This window comes from Notolabrus celidotus, chromosome 13 (genome assembly GCF_009762535.1).
Source record: "Notolabrus celidotus isolate fNotCel1 chromosome 13, fNotCel1.pri, whole genome shotgun sequence".
Classification (NCBI taxonomy): domain Eukaryota; kingdom Metazoa; phylum Chordata; class Actinopteri; order Labriformes; family Labridae; genus Notolabrus; species Notolabrus celidotus.
Window position 1 is genome coordinate 23,240,346 of NC_048284.1, and position 25,015 is coordinate 23,265,360.

The following is a 25,015-nucleotide window of genomic DNA, read 5'->3' on the forward strand; positions in this document are numbered from 1 at the left end:
CATTACCTTACCCTGAGGACGCAAAAGAAAAGATTCGTTTGTGAGTTGGATTCATTTAACTTCCTCTCTGTCTCTGACACTTTTATTAACTGTGTTCACATGCATCACAGGCTTTCAAATGTCCTCCTTAGCTCATGAGACATACGTAGGGCCTGTGTGAGTCCAGTTTTAGATACTATTTAAGATGTTTTGCCCACATAGTTTAAGTTATATAAATTAAGTTTAGCAGGTGCTTTGTAAATGAAGTCGACCAGATGTTATATAAAGGAAATCTAGCAAATGTTATATTAGTGTTAAAGACACATCTGCTGACATTTAATTGTTTTTATTGCACATGTGGGTAACCAAATTTAATTAAACTCTGAATGCATGTGGAGTAATTACCTCTCAGGAGGATCTCCAGCCCTCTCATTTTAACCCATAAGGAGTTATTGCTCAAAAGAAATACATTCAGGAGGCAGTAGGATGCAAGTAATGTGTAGGTGTTAGGTTATGGTCAAACAAAAAGGATACATGAGGTTGAGAGGACAAATGAAAAACAGTTTTTAACTGAGGTTTGTAACTTCATGTCCTGAAATAAATGTCCAGGTTGCAAAGTAAAGATGGGAAGGGGTCCACCACTCTGTGAGAGACTGTGTGAACAAATAGGTAAACAATTTCAGAATAATGACCCTCACTGAAAAATTGCCAAGAATCAGGGTATTGCATCGTCTACATTTCATGATATCATTAACAGGTTCAGAGAATCTGAAGAAATCTCTGTTCATAAGGAATAATGCTGAAAAACAGTACTGGATGATCTTCAGGTCCTTAAAATAAGACATGACTCTGTAGTGGAAATCACTGCATGGGTTAAAATAACTTCCAAAAACCGTTGTCTGTAAAAACAGTTAGTCGCTGCATCCACAAATGCAGATCAAAAAACTGTACCATACAAAAAGGGAACCCTATGTAGACATGATGACCTGATATTGAAACATTGCCAAATTCTCTGGTCAAAGCTTATTTAAGATGGTCTGAGGTGAAAAACTGTCCTGTGATCTGATGAATCAATATTTAACATTCTTTTTGGAAACCATGGACACTGTGTTGTCCCCTATAAAGAGGAGAGGAACCACCCGGCTTGTTATTAGGGATGGGAATTTACCGTAATCCTTGTACTTGATTTCTCGAATTTCCTAATGAACGATTACTCGAGTACTCGCAATTATTATTATTTTTTAACCTTAAACAAAAATAAATAAATAAAAGTCCGTCTGACACGGACCTACCGGACCAGAATTGTAGTAAGTTCTGCTGCCTTTTCTTCAGACATCTTTTCCACCTGATAGTTGTTGTTCTCCGTGATGATAGCTTGTACTCCGGCTCAACTAATGCGATCAGCTCTTTGAAGCTTTCTCCTTCCACAAAACTTAATGGGAGCATATCTCCAGTTACCATTTTGGTTATTATCAGGCTAATCTTCTCCGCTCTGGTTTCATCACAACGACGTGTGCTAACAGGGCGAGCAAAAGACGAGACTGCCTGTTATCGGTCTCCACTGTTTTCTCCTTTTGCTTTAAGTGTATGTGGTCAAGCACCAAACTAGTATTTCTATGGTATGTAAGTTTAACCCCACATATCTTGCACTGCACATTAACTTTATTGTTTTTTCCGAAGTACTTCCAGACATCACTTTTTATAACTGACATGTCTCAGGTGTCGCAGACGGTTCTGTGTTTGTTGTGCTTTCGCTTTCGGTTGAATAACGTGTCCCTAAAGAGTTGCCGTAGCTGCAGTAAAACAGTTGTTTTTGCTGAAATCTGGCTCGGTGCTGAAGCCGTGGCCGGAGAAGTCATACGCTTATATCCCGTTGATTATTTTCCTACCCAGTATATTCAGTTAGGCAAAAACAAAAAGCATATGGTCACACATGTAACGCTGTATGAGTTCAAGTTATGTTGCCAGGTGGCCGGGTAACAAAATGCTATTCGAATAATGGGATCAATGGCGAGTACTCTAGTAATCATACCCATCCATACTTGTTATCAGTGCACAGTTCAAAAGCCAGTATCCATGATATGTGGATGCATAAGTGCCCATGGCATGGCTGGCTTACTCGTCTGGGAGGGCAGCATTAATACTGAACAATTACCAGGATTTGGAGCAACATATGCTGCCATTCAGACAATGTCTTTTTAGGGAAGACCTTGGATATTTCAACAAGACAGTGCCAGACCACATTCTATTGTGATTACAACAGCATGGCTTCATAGTAGAAGAGTCCGGGTGCTTGGCTGGCCTGCCTCCAGTACCGACTTGTCACCCATTAAAAGTATTTGGTGCATCATGAAACAGAAAATAGGACAAAGGAGACCCCAAGCTGTTGAGCAGTTGAAGTCCTATGTCAGGCAAAAATGGGGCAACATTTCACTTTCAAATCTCCAGAGACTGGCCTCCTTGGTTCCCAAACAATAAGAGTATTGTTGGAAGAGGAGGTGATGCGACACAATGTTAAACATGCCCCTGTCACAACTTTCCTGAAATGTTGTGCTGACATAAAAATTAAAATAAGGATTTATTTTTAATTAAAACATGTTTTAATTCCAACATTTGATATGATGTATACACACACTTTACATTCTACATGTCAACCCACTGAATCATCCTGACTTACAGTAAAGGACAGTAACCCTATAAGAACACAGCTTGGCTGTAAATTAGTCTGTGCATTGAGCATCCACTGCATATTTCCCTTGATTCCAAGCTCTGTGATACGGTTGTCTGGTTCTTTCTCTGCCAAAACAACCCAGTATTTGGCTTCCAGGTTGCATGCATTGCAAAAAGAATTTGAAAAATCCCCACACTGCACTCTTGGCAAAGTAGATATAGTTTTCATGTGTATCAAAACATATTTAGTTTATTTTTTTGCATTGAATGGCTGTTTGCCTGGTTAGCTCTCATTTATTGCTGCTCACATACGCAGGGCCACACATTCAGCCAATTTCCCTTAATTTCAACCACAGACAGAAATATACAGTTATCTCTCTGTCTCTGAGGCTGCTGCTGTGGCAGGCAGATGATATTGAGTTCTCCCAATCACTCTTCACATATCAGGCTGGGTCACGGACTGCTGGAGACCTCTGTCTCTTACTGTCTTGACCAGAGCCAATGGAGGCGAACATGACTGCTGACACAGTCCTCTGGGAGGTGCTACCAAGACGCAAAGAAGTCTGCAGCTGACATGTCCAAGTACTAGTCCTCTCCAAGAAGAGTTACTCGGCTGCTCAGTTCCATTTACAAAGTGTATTTGCAGTTTTGTAGAATGCAGACTCTTACACATTCCTATCAAGAGAAAATAAGGATTAAAAAGGAGGGGCAGATGAACTTTTAGGGTGAGGCTGCAACCAGCACTGGTGGGATATTAGGCCAGGTTTCCACCCTGCATTTCCTCTAAAGCTTGCTGACCACGCCAATGCAGTCATGCTTCTCTTTTTGTCTAGAAGTTGTGTGCAACAAACTAGACGCCTGCCGAGCTGGGATTTCAGTTGAAGTGAAGTCTGTTCCCTTTCAGCCATTTATCTTGGAAATTGGAATTGCATACCTACTAAGCGCTTGTTTGTGTGTTTTTATCATGTTTGTGTGTTGTGGCGCTGGAGGTCAGTGTTAACTGTTGGCATCTAGAAGAGTTTACTTTGTTTGGATTTTCAATTTTGAGTGAATAAATGATCAGCCTTGAACAGCCAGTAATGGCTAGCGGTTTTCACAATGATAGTGCCTTAATGCAGACAATGACAAATGCCCGCATCACTTCAAAACTGATGCATCTCTTTGACAATGAGGGAGGTGCTTTAAAAGGCAATCCTTTTCCTTAAGTAATTCTGCATGGTAGTGCTGCTCTCAGCATCATGTTTATAGGTATATTTTTCAAATTTGTCACCAACTTTTATCAGCAGAGAGACATTTTGTAAGGGCTTTGCCACACATATTTATGACAGTCATTTTTCTGACTGTCAGTGAACTGTTGGTTGAAATACATTTATAATAAACTCACCGTTACATTTATTTTTCCCGGCTCAGGAAATGTTCACCTTCCACAATGCACTGTATATATTAATCACAAGGGATGCTCTGAAAGAACTGATTTCCCTGAGTTGAAATGGAGATTTAATTACCAACTGGCTGACTCGTGTAGAGCTAAGAGGACATTCAGAAAACAGTCAAAATTGTGCAGAATGTATCAAACATTGCTAAACATGGGATCACAGATTCTGCGGGTAAACATTGTCATATTAGTTTTCTGAGTGTGGCTTAAGTTAGCAGAGCTGGCCTCACCAGCCTTCAGGTTACGACCACTTGCTGGTGCTGGTTATCCATTGCTCTTGTCAAGTTAACCAGGCACAGTGTACAGAAAACTCTATCTCCATTTTTCAAATAAAAATTCATTCAAACTGTGATTCGTTACCAGATGCCACCTGTCATCTGTGCTTGTTTACGTCCAGAAAGAAGAGATTTTTTAGCATTGTGGCAGAATCCACTAACCAGAGAGCTACAGCCCCTGCTAGTGGCAGGTGGCTGCTTATTGAAATTTCAGGCCAACAATAATAAAAATAGTAACTTGTTTAACTGATCAGTCATTCTGGTGCTGACTAGCAAGGTTGACGATGTTTAATTGTTTAGTAGTCTAAACAGACACATACCTACTTATCACCTTATGATTTCACATTTCGAAGTGCTTACCATTTGATTATCTATAATGAAAAAAAAAATTATCTCCTTTTCCTAGCTGTCTTTTCAGTATGCAGCCAGCGCACTGAATACACAGCTTCTTGGAATATGGCACCACACTGTTCGACATGTTGGTGCACCACTGCACTTTAAGATGGCTGCCAAAAACTCGCGCAGTAGTGTCTTTGTTTCTCTGTGCGATGCTCTGCAATGTTCCAGTCTGATAGATTAGACACAGCCGTCTGCATGGTCCGGCTCCAGCATTCAGCACCATTATGACGGAGGTCCAGAACAAATCCTCTTCACATTTAGGTGTCAGTGCGCTGACATGGAGAAGAGATACCTCTTTACAGTAAGTGAATAATGTTGGAAAGAAAATGTGTGATTGTTCACTACTACTTATCACTACTGGGCAGTTTTGGACCACACTAGGTTGGAGCTTTTGGCAGAGCAGGAGGATGTAAAAAGGTTTTTTTTGTCTCTTCATTTGGGAAAAAAAGAAAATGATCAGTCAAAGGCAATGATTCAAAGCGATGCAGGTGCGATGTGATGGATGGGTTCGTCTTACTCTTACTCCAGATCCTTCACTCCTTCCTTGCTGCCAATCTTTCTGTTTCTTTTCTCTGAGGAAAGCCATTATATCCATCGCCTTCCACATTTCTGGCAAATTCTCTGTATCTGTCCGTGCCTGGCCAAAGGGAAGAAAAAGCCATTCTGTCAGAGCTGAATTCCATTTCCCCGCTTGCACATATCGTTTTTTATGATTTGTTCATTGTAGGGAATTACAATGTGAAATGATTTTACAGTTCACACACAGATACACCAATATATCACTGCAGTGACCGCTGCTCTTAGAAATTTGATACAAATTAAATATGTGCATGCATCTGCCCAGAGATTACTGCTAATCCTGAAGGTGAATTTTCTCTCCTGGACTCATTAAATTAAACAGTAACAGCTCCAACAGCAGAGCACCTGAAATCCTGGTCCATCAGTTTAGAATAGATTAACTGAACTTCCTATTAGGATAATGACTAAACAGTATCAAGCCTGATTACAGCACTGTGAGACACACAGCAGTAAACCTCCTCCTCTCCTGCAGCCTGTTGTTGTGTGAAAAGAGAAACACTAAATCTTCAAAGGTAGAACATTATCAACATACAGTACAAATGTTGATGATGACCTGCACTATACACCCTTCTATCTCACCGTGTCAGGCTGTTAAGTTATTGTTACTAGCTAATATGTTTAGCTATTGTTACGGATCTGCTCTGTGTGTGTTTGTGTGAACCACTGCCTTTTGTAAAGGCCAGCTTTTCTTCAACCCTGCTCTCAGGTTTATTTTATTTTTTAACTTCAAATCAGTTATTTTCTCACAGCAGTACACCTTATCTCATTCAGACCTGTGTTTAAATTGTCTGTTTGACAAGTATGTGCTGTAATGTTGTTTATAACTATGCGACTGGGGTGTAATGACATACTTGCCCCTGCCCTGCCTTTTTCTTTCCCTGTTGAGGGATACTATAATTTTAACTAGAAAAACTGGACTGGGCGATGAAATGTTCAGGTTACGCACATTGGCCCATAACACAGGTTCAAAAGCTACAAAGAGCTGGAGCTTGTGGAGAGGGTTGGCAGGTTTCTGCAGAATCCTGGTTTCCTCCTCTGTTATTACAGGACTGAATTGGTGCAATACCTCACACAGACAAGGGCTGGCTCAAGCAGAACCCAAAGACAAACACAAAGCTGTGAGCAAACAATCCCTGATCATTTGGATGTGGATGTTGTGGTTGACTCAAAGCAATCAAAGTCCAGAACCCTGGATCACCATGAGGCCCCTCCTGTATGAGCCTACGGCAGATGGCCAATGAGAGGTAATGCTGCCTACTACAGAGAGATAGTAAAACACACATAAAGACAGATGTCAGTGTTTGCTCTGTCTGAGAAAATAGCTGATTTTCCATCTAGAACAGGACTGCTGTCTGTGCCCTGACAGAGGATTAGTTTATGTTTAGCCTTGATGCATCTTGATTTTATCTTCCTCTCCTTAATACACTGATTCTGACATTTCTGCAAACCTCAGAGGTTTGAGGGAAGGTCTGTTGAGCTGTGCTGTGCGTGCATGTTTGTGTGCTTATTTGTATCTGCATGTATGATTGGGCCGAAGGAGCAGATGGATAGCTGCTGCTTCAAACTCTAAAAAACAAGCCACCGTCATATTTGATTTATTAATTTTTTGTTTTGGTTTGTTATGTTTGTCCTGCTCAGTATGGCAAATACCCAAAGTATCCTTTTTCATACACTGAGCAATATTACTGTTAGCCTTTTCACAGCATTCATTTCCAAGAGGTAGACAAAGCAGTTTGATAGAAAGTGATCTTTTATGTGTAGCATTGCAACATCAATAGAAGTTTCAGAAATGTCTTATACAGCCACAAATGCAATATCAAGTAATGCTTTGTATGCCAATAAACGCACTGCTCTTATAATTTACCACCTGCACAAATATACAAATTTTTCTTCTCCAAAAAACTTGTCCCTTACAGCAATAAGATATAGTGTGCTTGCTAATACTGGTTTGGAGTGAAGAACACATTTCAGGTGATAAACAATGCTGTGCTGTCAGAAAGTTTTATGTTATTCAAAGTTGCGCAATGTCAACAATCAAGTTTTTACATCACTACATTTATGTTTCCTTTCACACGCATACCAGAAGGCTATCTGGTATACGCTAGGTCAAGACAAAGTATCTGAATTTGTATCTGAAAGTGAAAAAAAACCTCTTTAATTTGGCACTAGACCTGAAACTATCTAAAAACCAATCAGTGGATGATATAAGAAAAACCTGGAGTTTCCTGATTTTGTCATATCTTCTGGAATTGGATAATTGTTGGGATACAACAATTGTAAATAACTCATCTTTGACTTCGGAAACAAGTGTAATTAATCCAATAATTGATAAATTAGACAAAGTATTGATAAATAATCCTCAGTCTGCACACAGATGTTGGTAATTTAGACATTAAGCTAAAAGAAGGTCACAAGGATGCAATTTCTCTCATGTCTTGTTAATACAAATAAGTGCATCTGTGTTTAAACACAACACTCTTCAATCCACAGTAAATGGTCTATATGCATGGACGTTGCCTACGGTTCAAAATAAGCTTTCCCATGCCAGACTGACAACAAACACAGAATGGCTTGGCTCTGCTCCAGCATGGTTTTGCACGAGTAAGAGGAACCAATCTGCTGCTCCATGATAATGTGCGGCTTGGGAGGAGGGGACTGAAAATGTGGAGAGCAAATAAGATAGAAAGAAAATGTCAGCCCCCTTTCCCAGAACCTGCACAGTACTTGTGCCAATATATCTGTGTATGTATTTCCTATCCAGCATTGATCATTCTCTAGGCTGGATTATTCCTTAGTATGTCGAATGTGATGCTGTCAGTGTGATGACGCTGATGAAGAACCTTTTTTTTTTTTTTTTCGTCTTTCCTGAAACTGTGACAGATGGAGCGCCTCTAGAAAAAGATTTTTCCTGTTTTTGTTTCTGTTTTAGTTAGATTGGTGGGGAAACTAATGAGGGGGTATTATTAGGCAGGTGTAATGCTAAAACAGAAGAGTCAGTGCTGTGAGATAATGAGGAGTTGTCTGAATAGAGGAGAAGGTGATGTATGGCTGGAGAGAAATACAGTGAAGCTTACAAAGTAGAGGAGGAGAAACACTCATTAAAACATATAGTGTGATATAGAAAACAACTCCTCACCTTGAAAACGGTCTGAATTTTCCCTCCCAGAGTCTCCAGGGCTCTCAGGAGGAACTGAGCACTGAGGCCTTTCTCTGAGTAAACCATTTCACTTTTCTCTTGTCAGAAGTCGACAGGTGGAGCTGGACAAAAACACCTGACAGCCTGTCTCCTCCTCCACCCAGCTTCACTCTCTCATTCTGTCACTTTGTTTGCTGCTTTGCCTTGGGATGTTCTCCTTCTATTGTTTTTTCTTTTCTTTTTCTTTTTTCTTTTTTTTTTTTTTACCTTTGTCTCTCAGCTCTTCCAAACTGTCAGATAGCTTTCAGCATAGATTTGTCAAGTCAGTGACACTCACTGAACATCTCTGCTGGTGAGAAGTTGTTTATTACAGATCCGAGTTTGTGCTGCATTAATAACATTTGGAGCTGTAATGATAAAAAGATACATACATCTAATAGAATCAAAAGGGCAAGTTCTGATGGTGGATTAATTATTTTTGCGATTTTCAATCATATTTGTCACACTTTGATGGTCAACATCTTAAATGTTATGAGTTTATTTCTTTATCATGAATTTAAATCAAAGCCTAGGTTTTAAAAAGTTGGTTGGATGAAAGATGCAGTTTTATGGTGCCTTTTTATGCTATTGAGCCTTTTGGGCTTTAATGCAATTTAACATCTTTTTGGCATTTTATAGACTTAGCAATTGATTGACAAATTGTCAAAACAGTTCTTAGATTCAAGGCCCTGTCTGTAATTGTAAAAGTCTCTATAAAGCTAATTAATCCCCCTGAAGCAAGGAGACTGAATTTTCCTGAAATCAAATCCATCAGATATTCAAAGATGGGAACTGAACTGAATCGACCACATTTTTGTCCTTCAGGACTGTCGACACAGCACAGTTATGTTGTATGATGGGAGCTTGATGAATTGAATGGTGGGTCAGGAAGGATAATAGAATTGAGGGATGAATGGATCAGTCAGGAGGACACAGGAGGGGCCTGGTGACCAGGTCTTTTCTATTAACTCAGGGTTCAAGCTGAGGCGAGCAGGGGAATCAGGCTCCGCTCTGTGCTCTCCCTGCCTGCTTGTTAGACCAAACTGGTCTAAACTGCAGAGAGGGAGAGGAGAGTGTTGCTCAAAGGTTCAGAGATGATTGACCCTGAGTTTTCATCAACCTGGGCTCTCCTGATATAATTTCTTACTCCCCTACAGAGTAAAATATAAGAGATATGGCAAAAAGGTATATGGTGCTGTTTAATTGACTCTACCCCTGCACACACATAGTCACCATTTATTTATTCTTTAATTAGATTGGTCATTTCTCTCAGCCCCATAAAATAATGTATTTCCATATACTTCATTTGAGGTATCTGTGCTCTGAATTCTATTTTCCTGCTTGGCTGAACAAAAGTCTCCTTTAAAATAAAGATATACAGTCTCAGGAGGAAAGATCTGAATCTTTATGAAACTCTCTCAAGAAAGTAAATTGTTTTTAGCATATACGAGCAGAAGTAATGGACTCTCTACAAAGACTCCTGAGGCCTTTAAGCAAGATTTCTTTTTGTCCTTTGTACCCATTACATACAGGATGAAATCAGCACCCACTTACTGCTCAGTGTAAGACACACTGAATTAGTTACTCTCACTCCAAGTCCTTCAAAAACTGTTGGATTATTTGATTTTAATTCAAGTTCTGAAATGTTGTGTTAAAACAAAAGATCAAAGGTTCATTAACTTATAAACTGTATAGGATTTAAAGATCAGGGCATGTAGAGTTTATTTTTATTCTAGCATAAATATTAAAGTTTTAGTTTCTCGAATTGATTTTGAACTTTAAGTTTGATGGAAGAGACATACCATTTCATGTTCTACAGTAATCCCTGATGTTGTCTTTGTGCCTTGCAGGTCTCGGGTGTGTCTCCTGTTGACAACCAGAGCCCAGGACTGCTGCTGGCTCCAGGGGTAAGGTGGGGACAGACGCCCATTAACCAGCTCACACCTTGGGATACAGATGAGCCACCTGTCAAGCAGCATCGAGACGGCGAGCCCAGCGGTAATGATCTTACACACAGAGCATTTACATGTTCACACATTCACACCCCCAACATTTCTGACTTGCTCGACTAGCAATGCTGATACGACATCTTTGATGACTTGGCCCGCATTTAATACATGTTTTCTTCCACACCATGAATAATTAAAATGCATAAATAACATCTCTATAAAACTGAGCAAAAATATGCTAAATAATAAAAAATCTGAGTGTGGTATCAAAAAGTTTTGAAAAGAAAAGTACAAATTCAAATCCACCATCAGAAGTCTTCCTAACTCTTTACTTTGCTCCGATTTTGTTGTCCTTGTTAATGTTATCTCGTCACTACCTGAAACTAATTAAGTCTGAATTGAATTGGTGCAGCAAAACCCTGAGAGTCCTCCGAATGATCTCCACCAGGTCTAATTTAGATGTTGACCTTATTCCATTTATGCTTCTTTAAAAACAGAAAAGGGTTTCTAAAGCACACAAGGAGGAGTTAATCCAGTGCTGTGGTTTTTTACTCTCGTTGTAATGAACTCAACCAGAATGGCTCTGCCCTGCAGCAGTTAATTTTCTTCTAATGCTCCCTAGCCTCTGCCTCCTGCTCAACACAAACGTGCATCTAATACTGGCACACAAATCGTTTGGTGGAAACTGCAGTTCAACTGATCAGATTGTAGACACCTGCTACTCTTTGAAGGAAGCATTATGTTCAAAGCAATGTTTCAGCTCCTGCAGATGCATTACCAGCCCCGCTTCTCATTTTAACTTGCATGTCTTATTTGAAGATAGGTTTGTGGATTAATTATAACACAATGTGGTCACCTATGAATATCTCTGTTTCAAAGTCTCATTACTATCGCAGAATGCAGATGTGATGGGAGAGCGTGAAGTGCAGGGTTCATTTCGTCTCTTTGCCCCCATGCTGTGTGGTCACAGTCTCCTGCTGTGCATTAAGGGTCCAGCAAAATTATCCATGAAGCTCCAGATTTTAGATGTGGGAAGTGAACATAGCCTCACTTCCTGCCCCCTCCTCCTTCCTTCCCAAAGTGTGAGGGGAGTGAGATGTCAACGACTACGAATGCTGTCATATATGACACTCCAGTGTCCCAGCAGTGTTGCATGTTTTGTGTGTGTGTGTGTGTGTGTGTGTGTGTGTGTGTGTGTGTGTGTGTGTGTGTGTGTGTGTGTGTGTGTGTGTGTGTGTGTGTGTGTGTGTGTATATGTTATTCCAAACTGTGATTGGCGTTTGCAGTGCAGCCAACTCCTCTCCACACTTCACTGAAGTGTGTCTCCAGAAAGTTCTCTGCCAGCTGTGCCAAAATTAATCGACACTTTCTTTCAACACAAACTGCAATGTTGTGTTTGGAAAATAATCTGTCTGAAGAAATACTTTAGAGAGTCTTTGGACAAAAAGTTATTTAATTGATATCATGCTGTAGATTCATGTCAACTATTTAATGAATAAATACATGGATCCTGGATTATCATCAGGGCTAGTATCATGAATAATTTGTAAATAATGTTTTTTTTTAATTATTTATCTCCATTTCTGTTTTTTCATGCCATAATTTAGCCTTTGGCCCCTTTGCAAATGGGCAAGCTACATTTAAGATCTTGCCAGGGGGAGATAGAGATGAGGGAGTAGGAGTGGATGAGTAGAGGAGGAAGACTGTACCCATGCCCAACATGGTTTTATCTATCAATCTCAATCTTAGCATTTAACAAATCAGAGAGAAATTATTCGGTTTTAATTAGAGATGTTTTTTTCAGGGCCGATATCAATACCAATTATTACTAGTCAAGGAGGCCGATAACCGATATTTGGAGCCGATATTTATTTGCAGTAAAAAGGAAAATATTGGCATCAAAATTTTGAATAATACAAACTCCAACACTTAACTTCGTTTAAATGCCTTTACGCATATGTTAATTAAACAGCTTTTCAGATTTGCAACATGTTAAAGGTTGTTTTTTTTATCTTAGACAATAGACATCTTTGTTTTAAAATTCTAACACAAAGTGCAGGGAGCTCCCAGGCTCAGCAGCATTTCTTATAAAGTTCAATGAAAACTTAAACAAATAAATAGCTCCCTAAAGTTTTCTACAGTAAATAAAGTTTTCCAAAATTTCAATATAACTGAAATCTTAATCTTTCACTCATCTTTGTTTCAAAGGGATATTTCAGTTATTTTGAAGTGGGGTTGTACAAACCAGAAATATATATGCAGACAAGAGAAAAAAAAAAGAAAAAAAGAAGTGGGGTTGTATGAGTTTTAAATCACTAGTAATTTTAGGGGCCACAACGGATGCTGCTCAGCTCGTCTCTTGTAATGAGAAACTGCAGGGAGAAATGGAACACAAGCTAGACTACGGTTTCTGCAGACGTTGTAATTTCTGCCACATGATTTAGTGAATTTTGAGCCAAAATAAACCAGTTTTAAATTGATCTCTTATCAGCCGTCAGATTTTCAAAAAAGGCTGATGCCGATATGCTTCAAAATGACGAATATCGGCACCGATAATCGGTCTATCCCTAGTTTTAGTGTTGGGCTTTTATGTCTTTATTCAGAGGATAGGATAGCGCATAGAGCAGGAAACTGGGAGAGAGAGAGTGGGGCAAAGAACCAAAGGTTGGAATAAAACCTTGGCCGCCCTCTTGGAAGACTACAGCTTCTACTCATGGGACCAGCGTTCCAGCCACCAGGCCAAACCAGCATCCCTAATTATTCTGTTTTTTTCTGAAGTGTAAAGGCAACCACAAACTTTTACTAAAGTAGAGCAGAAAACTTACAGTCGTGGTATGAAGAGGAATGTTTTCATGCTGTTTTCCATCTCTTTTTAATGAGTGACTATTGGCTCTTTACACATCAGTCTGTAGTACAGAAAAATATTTACCTCAACTTTTACATCTGGCGTTTTAGAGGCTTTATGCACAGTTGATAAATCTTTGTCTTTTCCCTCTTCTCTTTTTCTCTCCATAGGTCCAAACTGGGCTCCACCAGTAGCCGCTGTTGGCCAGTCCAGCCTCCTGCCCCACACCTACGCCCTCCCCCAGCCGCCCTCCTTTAACCACAGTGTAACCACACAGTCGCCCATGAGAGGAGTGAACCCATCCATCCAGACGTCAGTTCCCCCACAGCACCCTCTCATGACAGCCCACTTTCAGCTGACAACACAGTCAACCCAGCAGCCTCCCTCTATGGTTCTGAGCATGCCCAATCAGTCTCTTTATCCCTCTGCTCAGCCCATTGTCACACCGTCCGCCCTCGCTGCTCAAGCCAACCAGGTGGTTCACCCAAACCCTCACAGTGTGATCGGCAATGGCCACATAACCTCTCACCCTGGCCTCATCCAGACCCCCACCCTACCTCTGACCAATGGACAGGCAGCAGCTCAGATTCCGCCTTCAGCTGCAGAAAACTTTGACTGTCCTAATGGCCTTCAAATGCTGCGGACAGTCGGGTCGGGGAAGTATGAGTTTAGCGACCCGGGACACCCTAAAGGTAAGCAAAGATGGTCTCAGCTGATGCATTGTACACAGTAGGAATTTTTAGTTTTTTTTAAATTCACAGTATTCCAGATGAAACCTGTTACATCTCTCTTTGAAAAGCTGAATCAAAGTAGATCTGTTCAGACGAGAACCTGAGCTCAGAAGAGAATCCAACCAGGGAGCTGTTAGGAGTTAAATCAATGTACTCCAAGCTCTCTTTTTTATTGTGACCTCCCCTATGTGTGAGGCTGTGCTGGAATGAAACATATAGCCCCCCTCCCCTGCCCTCTCTTTTCTGTGTGCCAGAGCAGTTTTGGATGCCAGCAGTCATAAACAAGACAGCAAACACTTGAGGACGAGACTTTTACAATACAACCAGAGCCAATTTCACTTCAGAGCTGCAAGGTGTCAGAGAACAGAGGTCCAACCAGAACCTTTGATATTGCTACTGTGCGGTGGATTCTTTAGAAAGAAGGATATATTGTTTTGATCTTTGCCTTTTCTATAACACCAGCTTCGGAACTGTTTGGGTCTGACATTGGTCCTTGTTGACTTGCTCCGTGTTTGTGAAGTTGTTTCAGAGCCTGAGTCTTGGAGCTGTAAATTGGTGTTTGGTTTAACCTTGGGAGTTTATGATGCAGGGCACCAGAGACAGATGCTTGCAATACCCCAACCAACACATTCAATGAAGCTTTTAATTTAGGTTTAAATTGTTTTCTTTTCCCTGACTCATTTTGATCAATAAAATGTGTCCAAATGAACTTGCAGATTGCAGAAAAGCAATTATTGAGGGAGCTGCCTGGGATGCATTGAAATGAGACTGTAGGTAGAGTTGGAAATGGATAATTAGACAAGCTACTCTGCTTGGTCCAGTGTTAAGAAATGATAGCTTCTTGGCCTCAAGGTTGAATAAACTGTCTCCATTCATTAACAATATACATGTCAAAATGCATTAACCTAATAGGCCTTAGGAATGAGGGTTAACCTGTCGAGGTTACTCTGGAAAAAAACTATGTTGAACAAATTGAAGTCTTTTGTGAACACACTCTTGAAGATGTAGGACAACAAAGCACAGTTAATAAATATATACCCTAATGATAGATTTGATAGATAAATTACAACATTTTATATAAAAGGTTATATATTTGGATACTTTCAATAGACCCACCACCATCACCCCTGTCAGAGCTATAGCATCATTCTGGGTGTTTTTCATTGTTATTAGCCAAATAAGTAGTAGGACATGGGAGGAGATAACTTCTTAGTTGTTCAGCGCCTGTAGACTGTTGAGCATTTATGGCTTGGCGAGTACATACAGTCCTCTCCAGTACCACTCCTCCATCCAAGTATGGTAACTTCTGTCCCAATAATCAAACATGGTCATGGCCATCAAACCTGAGTCTCCTAAGGGGCTGTTGCAACCAAATGGGTGAAGTTATGTTGGTGACATACATTAATAATGTAACGTCTATCGTTAAAACACTGGATGGCTCTGGATCTTAGTTGTCTGATACTGCTTGGATACTTTGGTAACCTATGCTTGGTCAATGAAAAAAACCTTTTGGAGTTGAAGTTTTTATTCTTAGTGTGGAGCAACAGTTTTTCCTCAAGTCTATTTCAAAGACTGAAGGAAATAAAACAGGTGGAATCATGTCTAGGCTGTTGTGAAGGTCGAATTTTGAGTAGAGCACTTGAATCTCAAATGCCCTTAACTATTTCAGCTCTTTTTCATTCATGATTTGAATTAAATAGACATTTGTGGGTGCACCTTTAGGATGGTATTACAGGGACAGTTGAAATACAGTCAAGCACCATGCATCAATAATTGGTCATGACTGCCTCTTCAGCAGCCTCTCCACTGACGGGAATACTTATCTGTGCTGCAGCGATCACAACAAAGCTCCCGCACCGAGACCCTGAGCCCCCATCTCTGCACACTGCCGTCTATCTGTGTGTCTTTGCTTTTCTGTCCTTCTGATTATCTCTCTCTCTAAGATTGTTGGTTACAATGGTCTTCTGTAAAACCATGCTGCAAATATATTCACAGCATCCAGAGACAAGCCACAACTGCACAAACACAGAGTTTAATCTGCTCACTCAAGAAATTTGAATCTATGTAAAACTTTCATATTCTGCTACTACTCTCACTCTATACTACTGGTTCATATATGACCTAACACTAATCAACTAATTGACTCAGAGCAAAATCAACCAGAGTTTCTGGGTTTGAAGCCAAAAATGGGAATAAATGAGATTCCCAATTTCTCAGTGTACCACTGACTGACACATGGAAAACTCTGAAAATCTTATTCATTATTATCCTGACAGATTTCCAAATATCTTCCAGCACAGGCAGTAACTTGCAGAATTAATTTTCTGCTGGCCATCTGTTTCTGTGTCACACTGGGGGGGTTTCTAAAGTGACTATACAGCAAACAGTTTGAAACACTTGAGCCCGTGGACACAATGCTAACAGGCACTGATATGCAGAGGAGGTTTAATGTTTTTTTATGCAAAAGGCCTGGATCTTGAAGGAACTGACAGAGCACTTCAGCCTTAATCCAGCTACACAACAGGCCTACGGGAGTGTACAATTGTATGTCTTCTCCCAGCTTCTTGGGTGTAACTTTACAGTATAGATGTTGTGTTAGATGTCCGCCTAAAAGCCTGAAAGCCAAACAGCATGGTGACAGAAATCAGACTCTGTGTTTGATTTGGCTTTGCCTTCAAAAGAAGCAATTTGTCTTCACTCTGCATCAGTGGGCACATCAACAACTGTGTGCTCCTCTCTGTGTGGGTGTGTGTCTGTGTCTGTGTTGGGATCTGTCAGAATTTTCTGTTTACAGTATATAGTGAGGGTTTTTGGATATGGCTGTGAAAATACCATATGCTTGTGTGTGTGAAGGTTCACAGGGAGCAGCTTGAAGGCAGCTTTAACCTCATCACCTCCTGCGACATTTCAGTCACCCTGCTGTGATCTGCCTACCTGCTTCCTCCATACACAGCAGGGCTTTTTCCTTATTGTTGCCTGTCAAAGTGAACAAATCAAACTCCACTCCTTCTATCCAATTGTTAATTTTTCTGTCAGACCTCAAGCTCCTCACTCAGTTTTCTATTGTCTTCTTTTTGCAGAAGAAAACAGAATCTTGGCGCGCTTTCAAACTTTCAAATAATCTCTCCACATCCGTTGTTTAAGCCGCAGCTATCACAGCTGTCAGCACATTTAGTGAAATGTCAGAGACAAGACTGGCACTGTTGACAGTAAAAATGCAAATGAATAGGACATATTAAGACAAGGGAGGAGAGAGAGTGTGAACATGAGAGAGAGGGAGAGAGGTGCCGAGAGTGTGTGTATGTGTGTCTTTTAAGTGAGGCATTAAAATCAATGGCTGTCCTGATGAACATCAGCAGTCACAGCTGAACAGAGGTGGACTGGATCCCAAGCCACCTGAGCATGTGTCACTGCTCCGCTCATGTCAAACATAATTCTAACACTGCATTCCGCCTCATTGACCTTCACTGATCCATTGTCTCTTTATGTACACACCAGTGGAGATATGTACATATAAACACAGGGACACACATGCACTTTAACAGACCATTGTAAGACACACATCTAGCAACACAGCACCTTCTCCTCTCTGCACAGGAAGCTCATCCTCCAGTCAGCTCATATCAGTCTTTAACAGGGAGCACACAGCACTGGAGCTGCTGGTGGATGCATTGAGATGTCTCACTGAGTTAAAATCAGTGTTTTAGTTTGTTAAAGTGAGACCAGCACGGCCCCACATCCAGAGCCAGCTCCCCTTTCATCTGCCTTACCGGCTTAAAGAAAACTCTGGACTCAGTAGGATCTTTGATTATGTGTTCATGTGTGTTTACTTTTGGACTGAGCATCTCGGGTCTATAATTTTTCTGTCTAGCTGTGTTGTAGGGCTTTTCATTTTATAGAAACAATAGCCAAGTGAGGAAATTATTGGTAACAGATTGAATAAGATGGCGGCTGTTTACCAGGTAAAGCTTTGTGCGGGGGTATATATCCACACGAGATATTTCTGCCTTTTTATTGAAACTTATCAAATCTATTAAAAACATAATTTCAAATCAACCTGCTACTTTCTTGGGCCTGTTTCTGCCTGCAGGGTTTGTATTTATGTTGCTGGATTAGATAAGAACATTTCTAAACATTTACAGACGCCGTCTCTCACGTTGCTATAGACCACAGTTTCTACAGTAAAGCTCTCACAATCAACAGCATTATAAGTGATACATACATTTTGAATAAACCAGAAGAATAAACAGCCAGCATGACAAACAGTTCAAACTAGTTATTTCAAAACCTGCCAGTTGGTGATTGCGGCACTGAAGCCATTAATCACAGTGAGCATGTTCATGAAACCCTCCCCTTTCCTTCCTCTCCCTTTGTCTCTCCGTCACTTGATAGAGGAAAGAGGATCTCCACCACATCCTCACTGCAGAAAACATCACATTTATTTTCAACAGCCAAATTATACAGAATCTCCTTTAACAGTCCTAGATATTGTTATTAAAAATATCTATTGTATATTTTATGCAGGCTGGGATCGTGCATGTAGGAAAAGCAGTAGTACATTAATAAGAGTCTCTGTTGTGTTATCGATGGAAGGATCAACAACAGCAGAACTTTAACCACCGATATGATCTAAAACAGGATAAGCTTGGAATAGAAAATGCAGACACTTTGTTGTGGTTCCTTTCTCTTGAACAGTGGGTAATGGAATTCACAAGAGCTGTGGACCTTGCAAATTATTAATGAGGTTGAAAATGATTCCAATCACCATGGACTCACTTAGTGCTAGTAATTCTATGAAATGAAGAAACGCTGGACCACATTGGTAAACTTTTGTTTAACCTGGGCACGTTGGTCCACATGAGGTCTGCATATTAATGACAGTGAGTCAAACATTGTAGAACAGCAGAGTGTGCAGATGTAGCTCAACATCCTCCTGACATTGTCCCTTTAATTATGCTAAGAACGGCTCAGATACCTCTTCAGTGCTCTGACTCTCAGGAGGGAGCAGAAAAAAGAAGGATAGGAGGAGAGCTGAGAGAACGTGAGGTAAGGGTTGGATAGGCAGAAAGGCTTTTTGCCCATCTTCTCTCTCTCTCTCCCTCCTTATCACATTTTAAAGGAGAGGAGCCCCTCCAGGAGCCTCATCCATTATATCCCCTGTACATTTAAAATAGGCACGGTGGATAGCTCATTAAAACTGATCATTCCTTGTCCGCCTCCTCCAAGCAAAACACAGCACCGGCTTCATTAATCATTGGGATTCTTTAAGATAAAGCTCAGTGGCGGCACGGTGGCAGGACTGGGAGCCTGACAGCTTCAGCTCCTACGTGCATAATCACAGTCGGAGAGCAGCCGACGGGCTTCCTGCCACGCTAGAGGAGGCACTGCGTACACGCCTCCCTCCCTCCTCTATACTCTCCATCCTCCATCCTCCCCACCTCCTCTTCGCTCTTCAGTTGTATGTTAGTTTCCTTTTTCTCCACTCCCATGCTGAGCATCCACTCCAACCCCCCTACTGTGCTAACATCCACCTGCTACCAGTGCCCACGTATACCCTCTGCCTTTTCTCCTCCCTTTACTTCCACCGTCTCTTTTTACGTTTTTTTTAATTCTCCGTGTCTTCTTTTTTCGCTGCACTCGCCATCTGTTCCATGCTTTGCTAACTTTCTCTCCCCCCTCCTGGTTTCTCTCCTCCATTGATGCTGGAGTTGTTAGAAAGTTGTCTAATGGCTTGTTTTTGAAGCATGGGAGCTTTGTTTTGCAAAGTGGTGGTGAAAAGTTTAAGAGAGGGATGAAGATGGAACAAAAGCGTCCCATTTCTCCTAGATTGCTCATTTGCCAGTGATAGATGGAGAAAGTTTGGGATGCCTGCATCACAACACCCAGCCAGACTCTTTTCTTTAGCTTTATTACCTTACTAAAAAATGTTCTACTCTTTGTACGAAGTCTGAGCAGCTTGTTGAGACATGAAAGCACTTAATACTTACAGCAAATTCCATACGTCTTCATTCAAATGATCAGCTACACGGGTTTAGCTTCTTGACGCTCAAGGTCATGTGATTCATTTTGAGTGAATGAAAATAATAAAATAATCTGATGTTTTACTCCTTTCACTGAACTTAACTCGAGCTCAATAACTAGAAAGAGCTGTGTATGTTTAAAGCAAAGGAGAGCAGTTATTCATCAGAACCTTTTTTAATTCAGTACACGTCTCTGCTAGTTTCTTTACCATGTGTTCTACAAAAGAATAAGCAAATAGGGAAGTGTGTATTTCATTTATTAGATTGAATAAAAAATTGAAACGAAATGGTTATTAGTCCTGCATTTATAGCGAGAATTATATAAATTATTTTTTGTTTTACAGGTAGATGTTCTTCCTGCATGGCCCTCGGCCTGCCGCACCTCCACCGGTGCCTGTTTTGGTTAGCTGCAGGGTCATCAGATGGGGACCACCGCTCATAGATATTTCGCCCCTTAGCCCAGAACATCTCCTGGTTGCGGGGCAGTGAACAGGGAAGTCTCCCTGACACTCCCTGCAGCTAACCTTCTTCAGAAGCTGCTTGCTTCCCATATTTTGTTCCTTCTTCTCAACCATAGCCAGAAGCTTGCCTTTCCGGCCTCCTCTGAGAGCTCCTTGGTTGCCTTGTGCAGCCTAGTTAAATTAATAGTGTTATTAGCAAAATGTTGTTTAAACAAAAAGACGTCTCACCTCTCCTCAGAAAGGCTACTTCCAACCTATTGTGACACACCCATGACTGTGAGAGGCTTATATTTTCTAGGTCTTCCCCAGTCAGGTCAGAACAGAAGCCTTTTGGAGAAGAGGTGAAACGTCTTCAAGAATTTCTACCAAGTCCAGTTGTCTTTTCGGATCAAGCTTTGAATTACCATGACCTGGATGACTGAGAACCTTCACAGACATCAGGATCAGCTGTTAGCCTGAATACTGGGTATTTGTTAGCCAGTGAGCAGAACTTTCATCCTTGTCAGAATCACTGTAAATGAACATATTAAAAAGACAGGCTGATAAAGAGGCATCCACTGCCCTCAGTTATTTTGGGTCTTTTTTAATTGAACAGCTTGAGGGAGATTCAGGAATTGTGGGAGGAGAGTGGGGATGACATGCACCAGATTCTGGCAGTACCAGGAAACTACCTTACGGACAGTTTGACAAGGACTGTAGCATCTGTACATTTGGTGCCTGCTCCACCAGCTGAGCCAATCTGGCATCCCCACTATCCTAATTCCTGTTGGATCACATTGTTTGTGAAAGGAGGTTCCACCTTAAATGGTTCAGAATCTCAAACACTCTGTGCCAGAGACTATCTGATATGATGGATTAATTTCTGTGAGTAAAATGCAGATCTGGTATTCTCCACATCAGCCATGAAATATGTGCTAATGCATTATCAATGAGGCCAAGTGTAAACTCAGCAGATGGTAGCAGGAAGCAGTCAATAGAGGATGTTTCTCTCTAATGAAAAGTGTAATTGAAACAGAGAGAGAAGTCAGTATCTAAAACAGCAGCAGATGTGCTGCAACATCTCAGCAGACACATCCAGAAGAAGTTTAGTGGTATTATCCCACTAATGTTCATGGTGTGTGTGCTTATCTGACTGAATAGTCTCACTTTGTCTTTTAAACTTTTAAGTGCATGCAGAGAATCTGATAAATACTAATGACAGGATATTAAATACTAATGATGGGACATTAGCAAGAACTTTCTCTCTCTCAAACTCATTATTCCTCAGAGTTGTAGAAGAGCAACATTTTGAGATGAAGCGTCAACCTCTTGTGTAGAAAATGAGGCAAATGCGGAAGTGAAAAAACTGCAGTTCCTTGAGTGTCCACTTGAGGCTGGCTCTAAAAGACAAGAAGGCCCTGCTAACACTAATGTTAAAATAAAGTCTAACCTTAAGAGGTTTAATTCTTCTGTGACTGAGACAAATCGTAATGAATTGTATTGTAAGCAGGAGATCTTTGTTGTGCATTCTTTAAGCTTCATCAACTTACCATCTGTCTAAGCAGAACACTGAATATTGTAGAAAGTGTTATTTTTCACTGGATACTGTCTCTGAAGTATTTTCATCATAATTCTACCACAGCAGGCATTGAACCTTGCTTTAATGTAGAAATGTCATCTCATTTAGTGCAGCTTGCTTGAGTGTTCTCACAGATAAGTTAAACACCCAAACAACAAACAGAAGCTTTCGAGAGGGAAAATTGGGAAATCTTTAACCAAAAGCATCATTATAAAGTGCCGTAATCACAGCGTTCCCTCACTTTCACAGGCCTGAACAGCATTGACAGCTCAGAGAAGAAAGCCTACATAAGCCTACATTTTAGCCTGCATAAAACCTGAGAGTGATCAGCACCTGCAGGGCGGAGACAGCAGCGTGTTTCTATTCCACACATGCTATTTGAAGGGAAAGCTGTGTAATTAATTCAAACAAGACTTACCGGGGTGCTGTTGTCCTACCAACATCTAGGCGTGCACCCCCTGTACAGAGGCTATAGTCCTCGTCATGGCAGTTGCGGATTTGGCTCCAGGCCCGACCATTTACTGCATGTCTTCCCCCGCTTACTGGACTAGAAAAATAAACCCTTAAAACCAGCTCACAGTCTGTGTAGCGTTTAATCTAGGATTACTCTCTCATTTTAGTCCACTTTCATCAATTATCTTGTAAACAAGCACTGCCAACGCCTTTTTCTTGATGAATGTTATTTTTCTATTCATAATATCCTGAATAGGCCATTTGACTTTACAGACTTACACCTGCTCCTTCATAGGTGTAACATTAATAAAATAACTTGAAGTCGGTCTCAACTTTTAGCTCTAAGTCGGACAGAAGGTCTTGACTTTCAGCTCCAAGTGGGACAAAAGGTTACTCCCAGCTGATACATTTGGCCCCTGGAGCTCATCTCAGGTGTGCAGTCTGCTGAGCGGACTCCCACATACAAGCTAACCTCACCACTAACCTTTCTACTCAAGCTGCTGTGACTTACACAAAGTTACCCAGTAAACACACATTGTCTTCAGGGTGAGATGTGACATTTATCTCACACTGCACTGCTGACATTAGATTTAATTTTTTTTGGTCCTTGTGGGTCCGTGTGTGTAGTTTTCCTGATGTTTAGGGTCAACTTGGGAGAAATGTAGTCCACAGAAGCGAGAATCCTCCATGTGCAGAGCTGGTACAGAATGTTCACAAACCAAACTCATAAACAGCAGAGGTGTGAACACAAGCTGGGGAGCAGATCTACATTCTCTCACACACACACTTGTTCCAAACATTTGGCTTCACAACACCTGGATTATAGCTGAAGTGGCAGCAACATTCTCTGCAGCTCCGCATTTAAACCTCCTAACACCTCCGTGACATGACGTTGGTAATGTCCGTCTACTGACCGGCTCAGCACCACTCAATGGCTGTGTGCCCTGTCATTGTTGTGCACTTGCTCAGTCTCTAGAAGAAAACCGACAGATATGATTCATTGTTAAGTTAGTTTTAAATGTAACACATGAGTGTTTGCTTCCACTGCTTGAGGTAATAAATGATACAGTCTGGTGAAAACTCTGACATTAAATGATAAAATGTATATTATTTCTTGTTGACATAGTGTCATGGCTCAAGGTCAAATCTCATTCTCAGTGACAGCTGAAGTGACTCAGTAAAAATGGGCAGAAATGCACTTTGAACGTTCTAGTTTAAGAGCATATGAAACACACTGAGATTTGTTACTATATTCTATGAAAGTTTGCATTCATATTTATGCACAAGACCTTTGTCCAGATGATTAATTACTCTGAATTAGTCCTGTTCCACTGACGTTAATTATGTGTCAGAACTCTGGCCCCTGCAGTAATTTCTATAAAATAGTAATTAAGCTATATCCGTAGAACAGGAGGATGAAGAAGTGCTACACACCCACTCAGTTCTAAACAAATCCCCTCCAAGCATACAACGTTATCTACACTTACCAACATTTCCTCAGAAACACAACATTTATATTTGAATTATTCTCCTATGTCATTGTCTCACTCAAAGTGGAGTGTGTGTGGGTGTGTGTCTTTGTAGGTACATTTGCGTTTGTGTGTTGCTCCTGCATATGCACAGCTGCGTGTGTTTCTCTCTGTGTCAGTGCTCTTGTGTGCCTGCACAATGACAGTGTCATCTGTTGTGCGGTGAATGAATTATTGAACCCTGAGTTGAGTTTAACAATGATGTCCTGCATAATTCTTCAGCCAAGTGTTTGCTACTCTGTGATGGGGCCCGGCCTAAAAGCCCCCCCTTCTCTCAGATCAGGGCCAAAACAGTCCTGACAACATAAGACGTGTACTCTACTAGGCCTCTGAAGTTGTGCTGTGGTATCTTGCACCAAGATGTATGCAGCAGATCCTTTAAGTCTTGCAAGTTTTGAGGTGGGGCCTCCATGGATCAGACTTGGTTGTCCAGCATCCCACTGTTACTTAATTGAATTGAGATCTGGGGAGTTTGGAAATCAAATCAGCACTGTCATGTTCCTCTGGACCCCCTTCTCCTTTTGTTCCATGGTGCAGTTCTGATGCTCAGGTGCCCATTATAGGCACTTTTGGGCAGTGGACAGGGTCAGTATAGGCACTCTGACTGGTTTTGGTCTATGCAGCCCACACACAGCAAACTGTGCTGCACTGTTTGTTTTGACAACGTTCTATCAGACCCAGCTTTAACATTTCAGCAATTTGAAGCCACTAGCTCCTCTGTTGGATCGAATCACACAATCAATCCTTCACTCCCCGTGTATAATTGAGCCTTGGCCATCCATGACCCTGTCTCTGGTTCACCAGTTTTCCCTCCTGGATCCTTGGACCACTATTGGTAGATACTGACCACTGCAGACTGAGATGCTCTGACCTAGTCATCCAGCCTTCACTATAGGCTCTCGTTAAAGTTGCTCACATCCTTACACTTGCCCAATGTTCCTGCTTCCAACACATCAA

At 41.1% G+C, this 25,015-nt stretch overlaps 1 protein-coding gene across 3 annotated transcripts in view; it reads left to right on the forward strand.

Moving 5' to 3' along the window:
* The window catches only part of LOC117824068 (kelch-like protein 29), a 168,947-nt gene that overhangs the window by 76,114 nt on the left and 67,818 nt on the right, over window positions 1–25,015 (forward strand). For all 3 annotated transcript variants that reach the window (XR_004633529.1, XM_034699433.1, XM_034699434.1), the window contains exons 3-4: window positions 10,363–10,510; window positions 13,477–13,998. Coding sequence is in view for 2 of the 3 variants with exons in the window: in XM_034699433.1 (XP_034555324.1) it covers window positions 10,363–10,510; window positions 13,477–13,998 (670 nt within the window). In the remaining variant the exon portion in view is untranslated. The remainder of the gene's footprint in view (window positions 1–10,362; window positions 10,511–13,476; window positions 13,999–25,015) is intronic.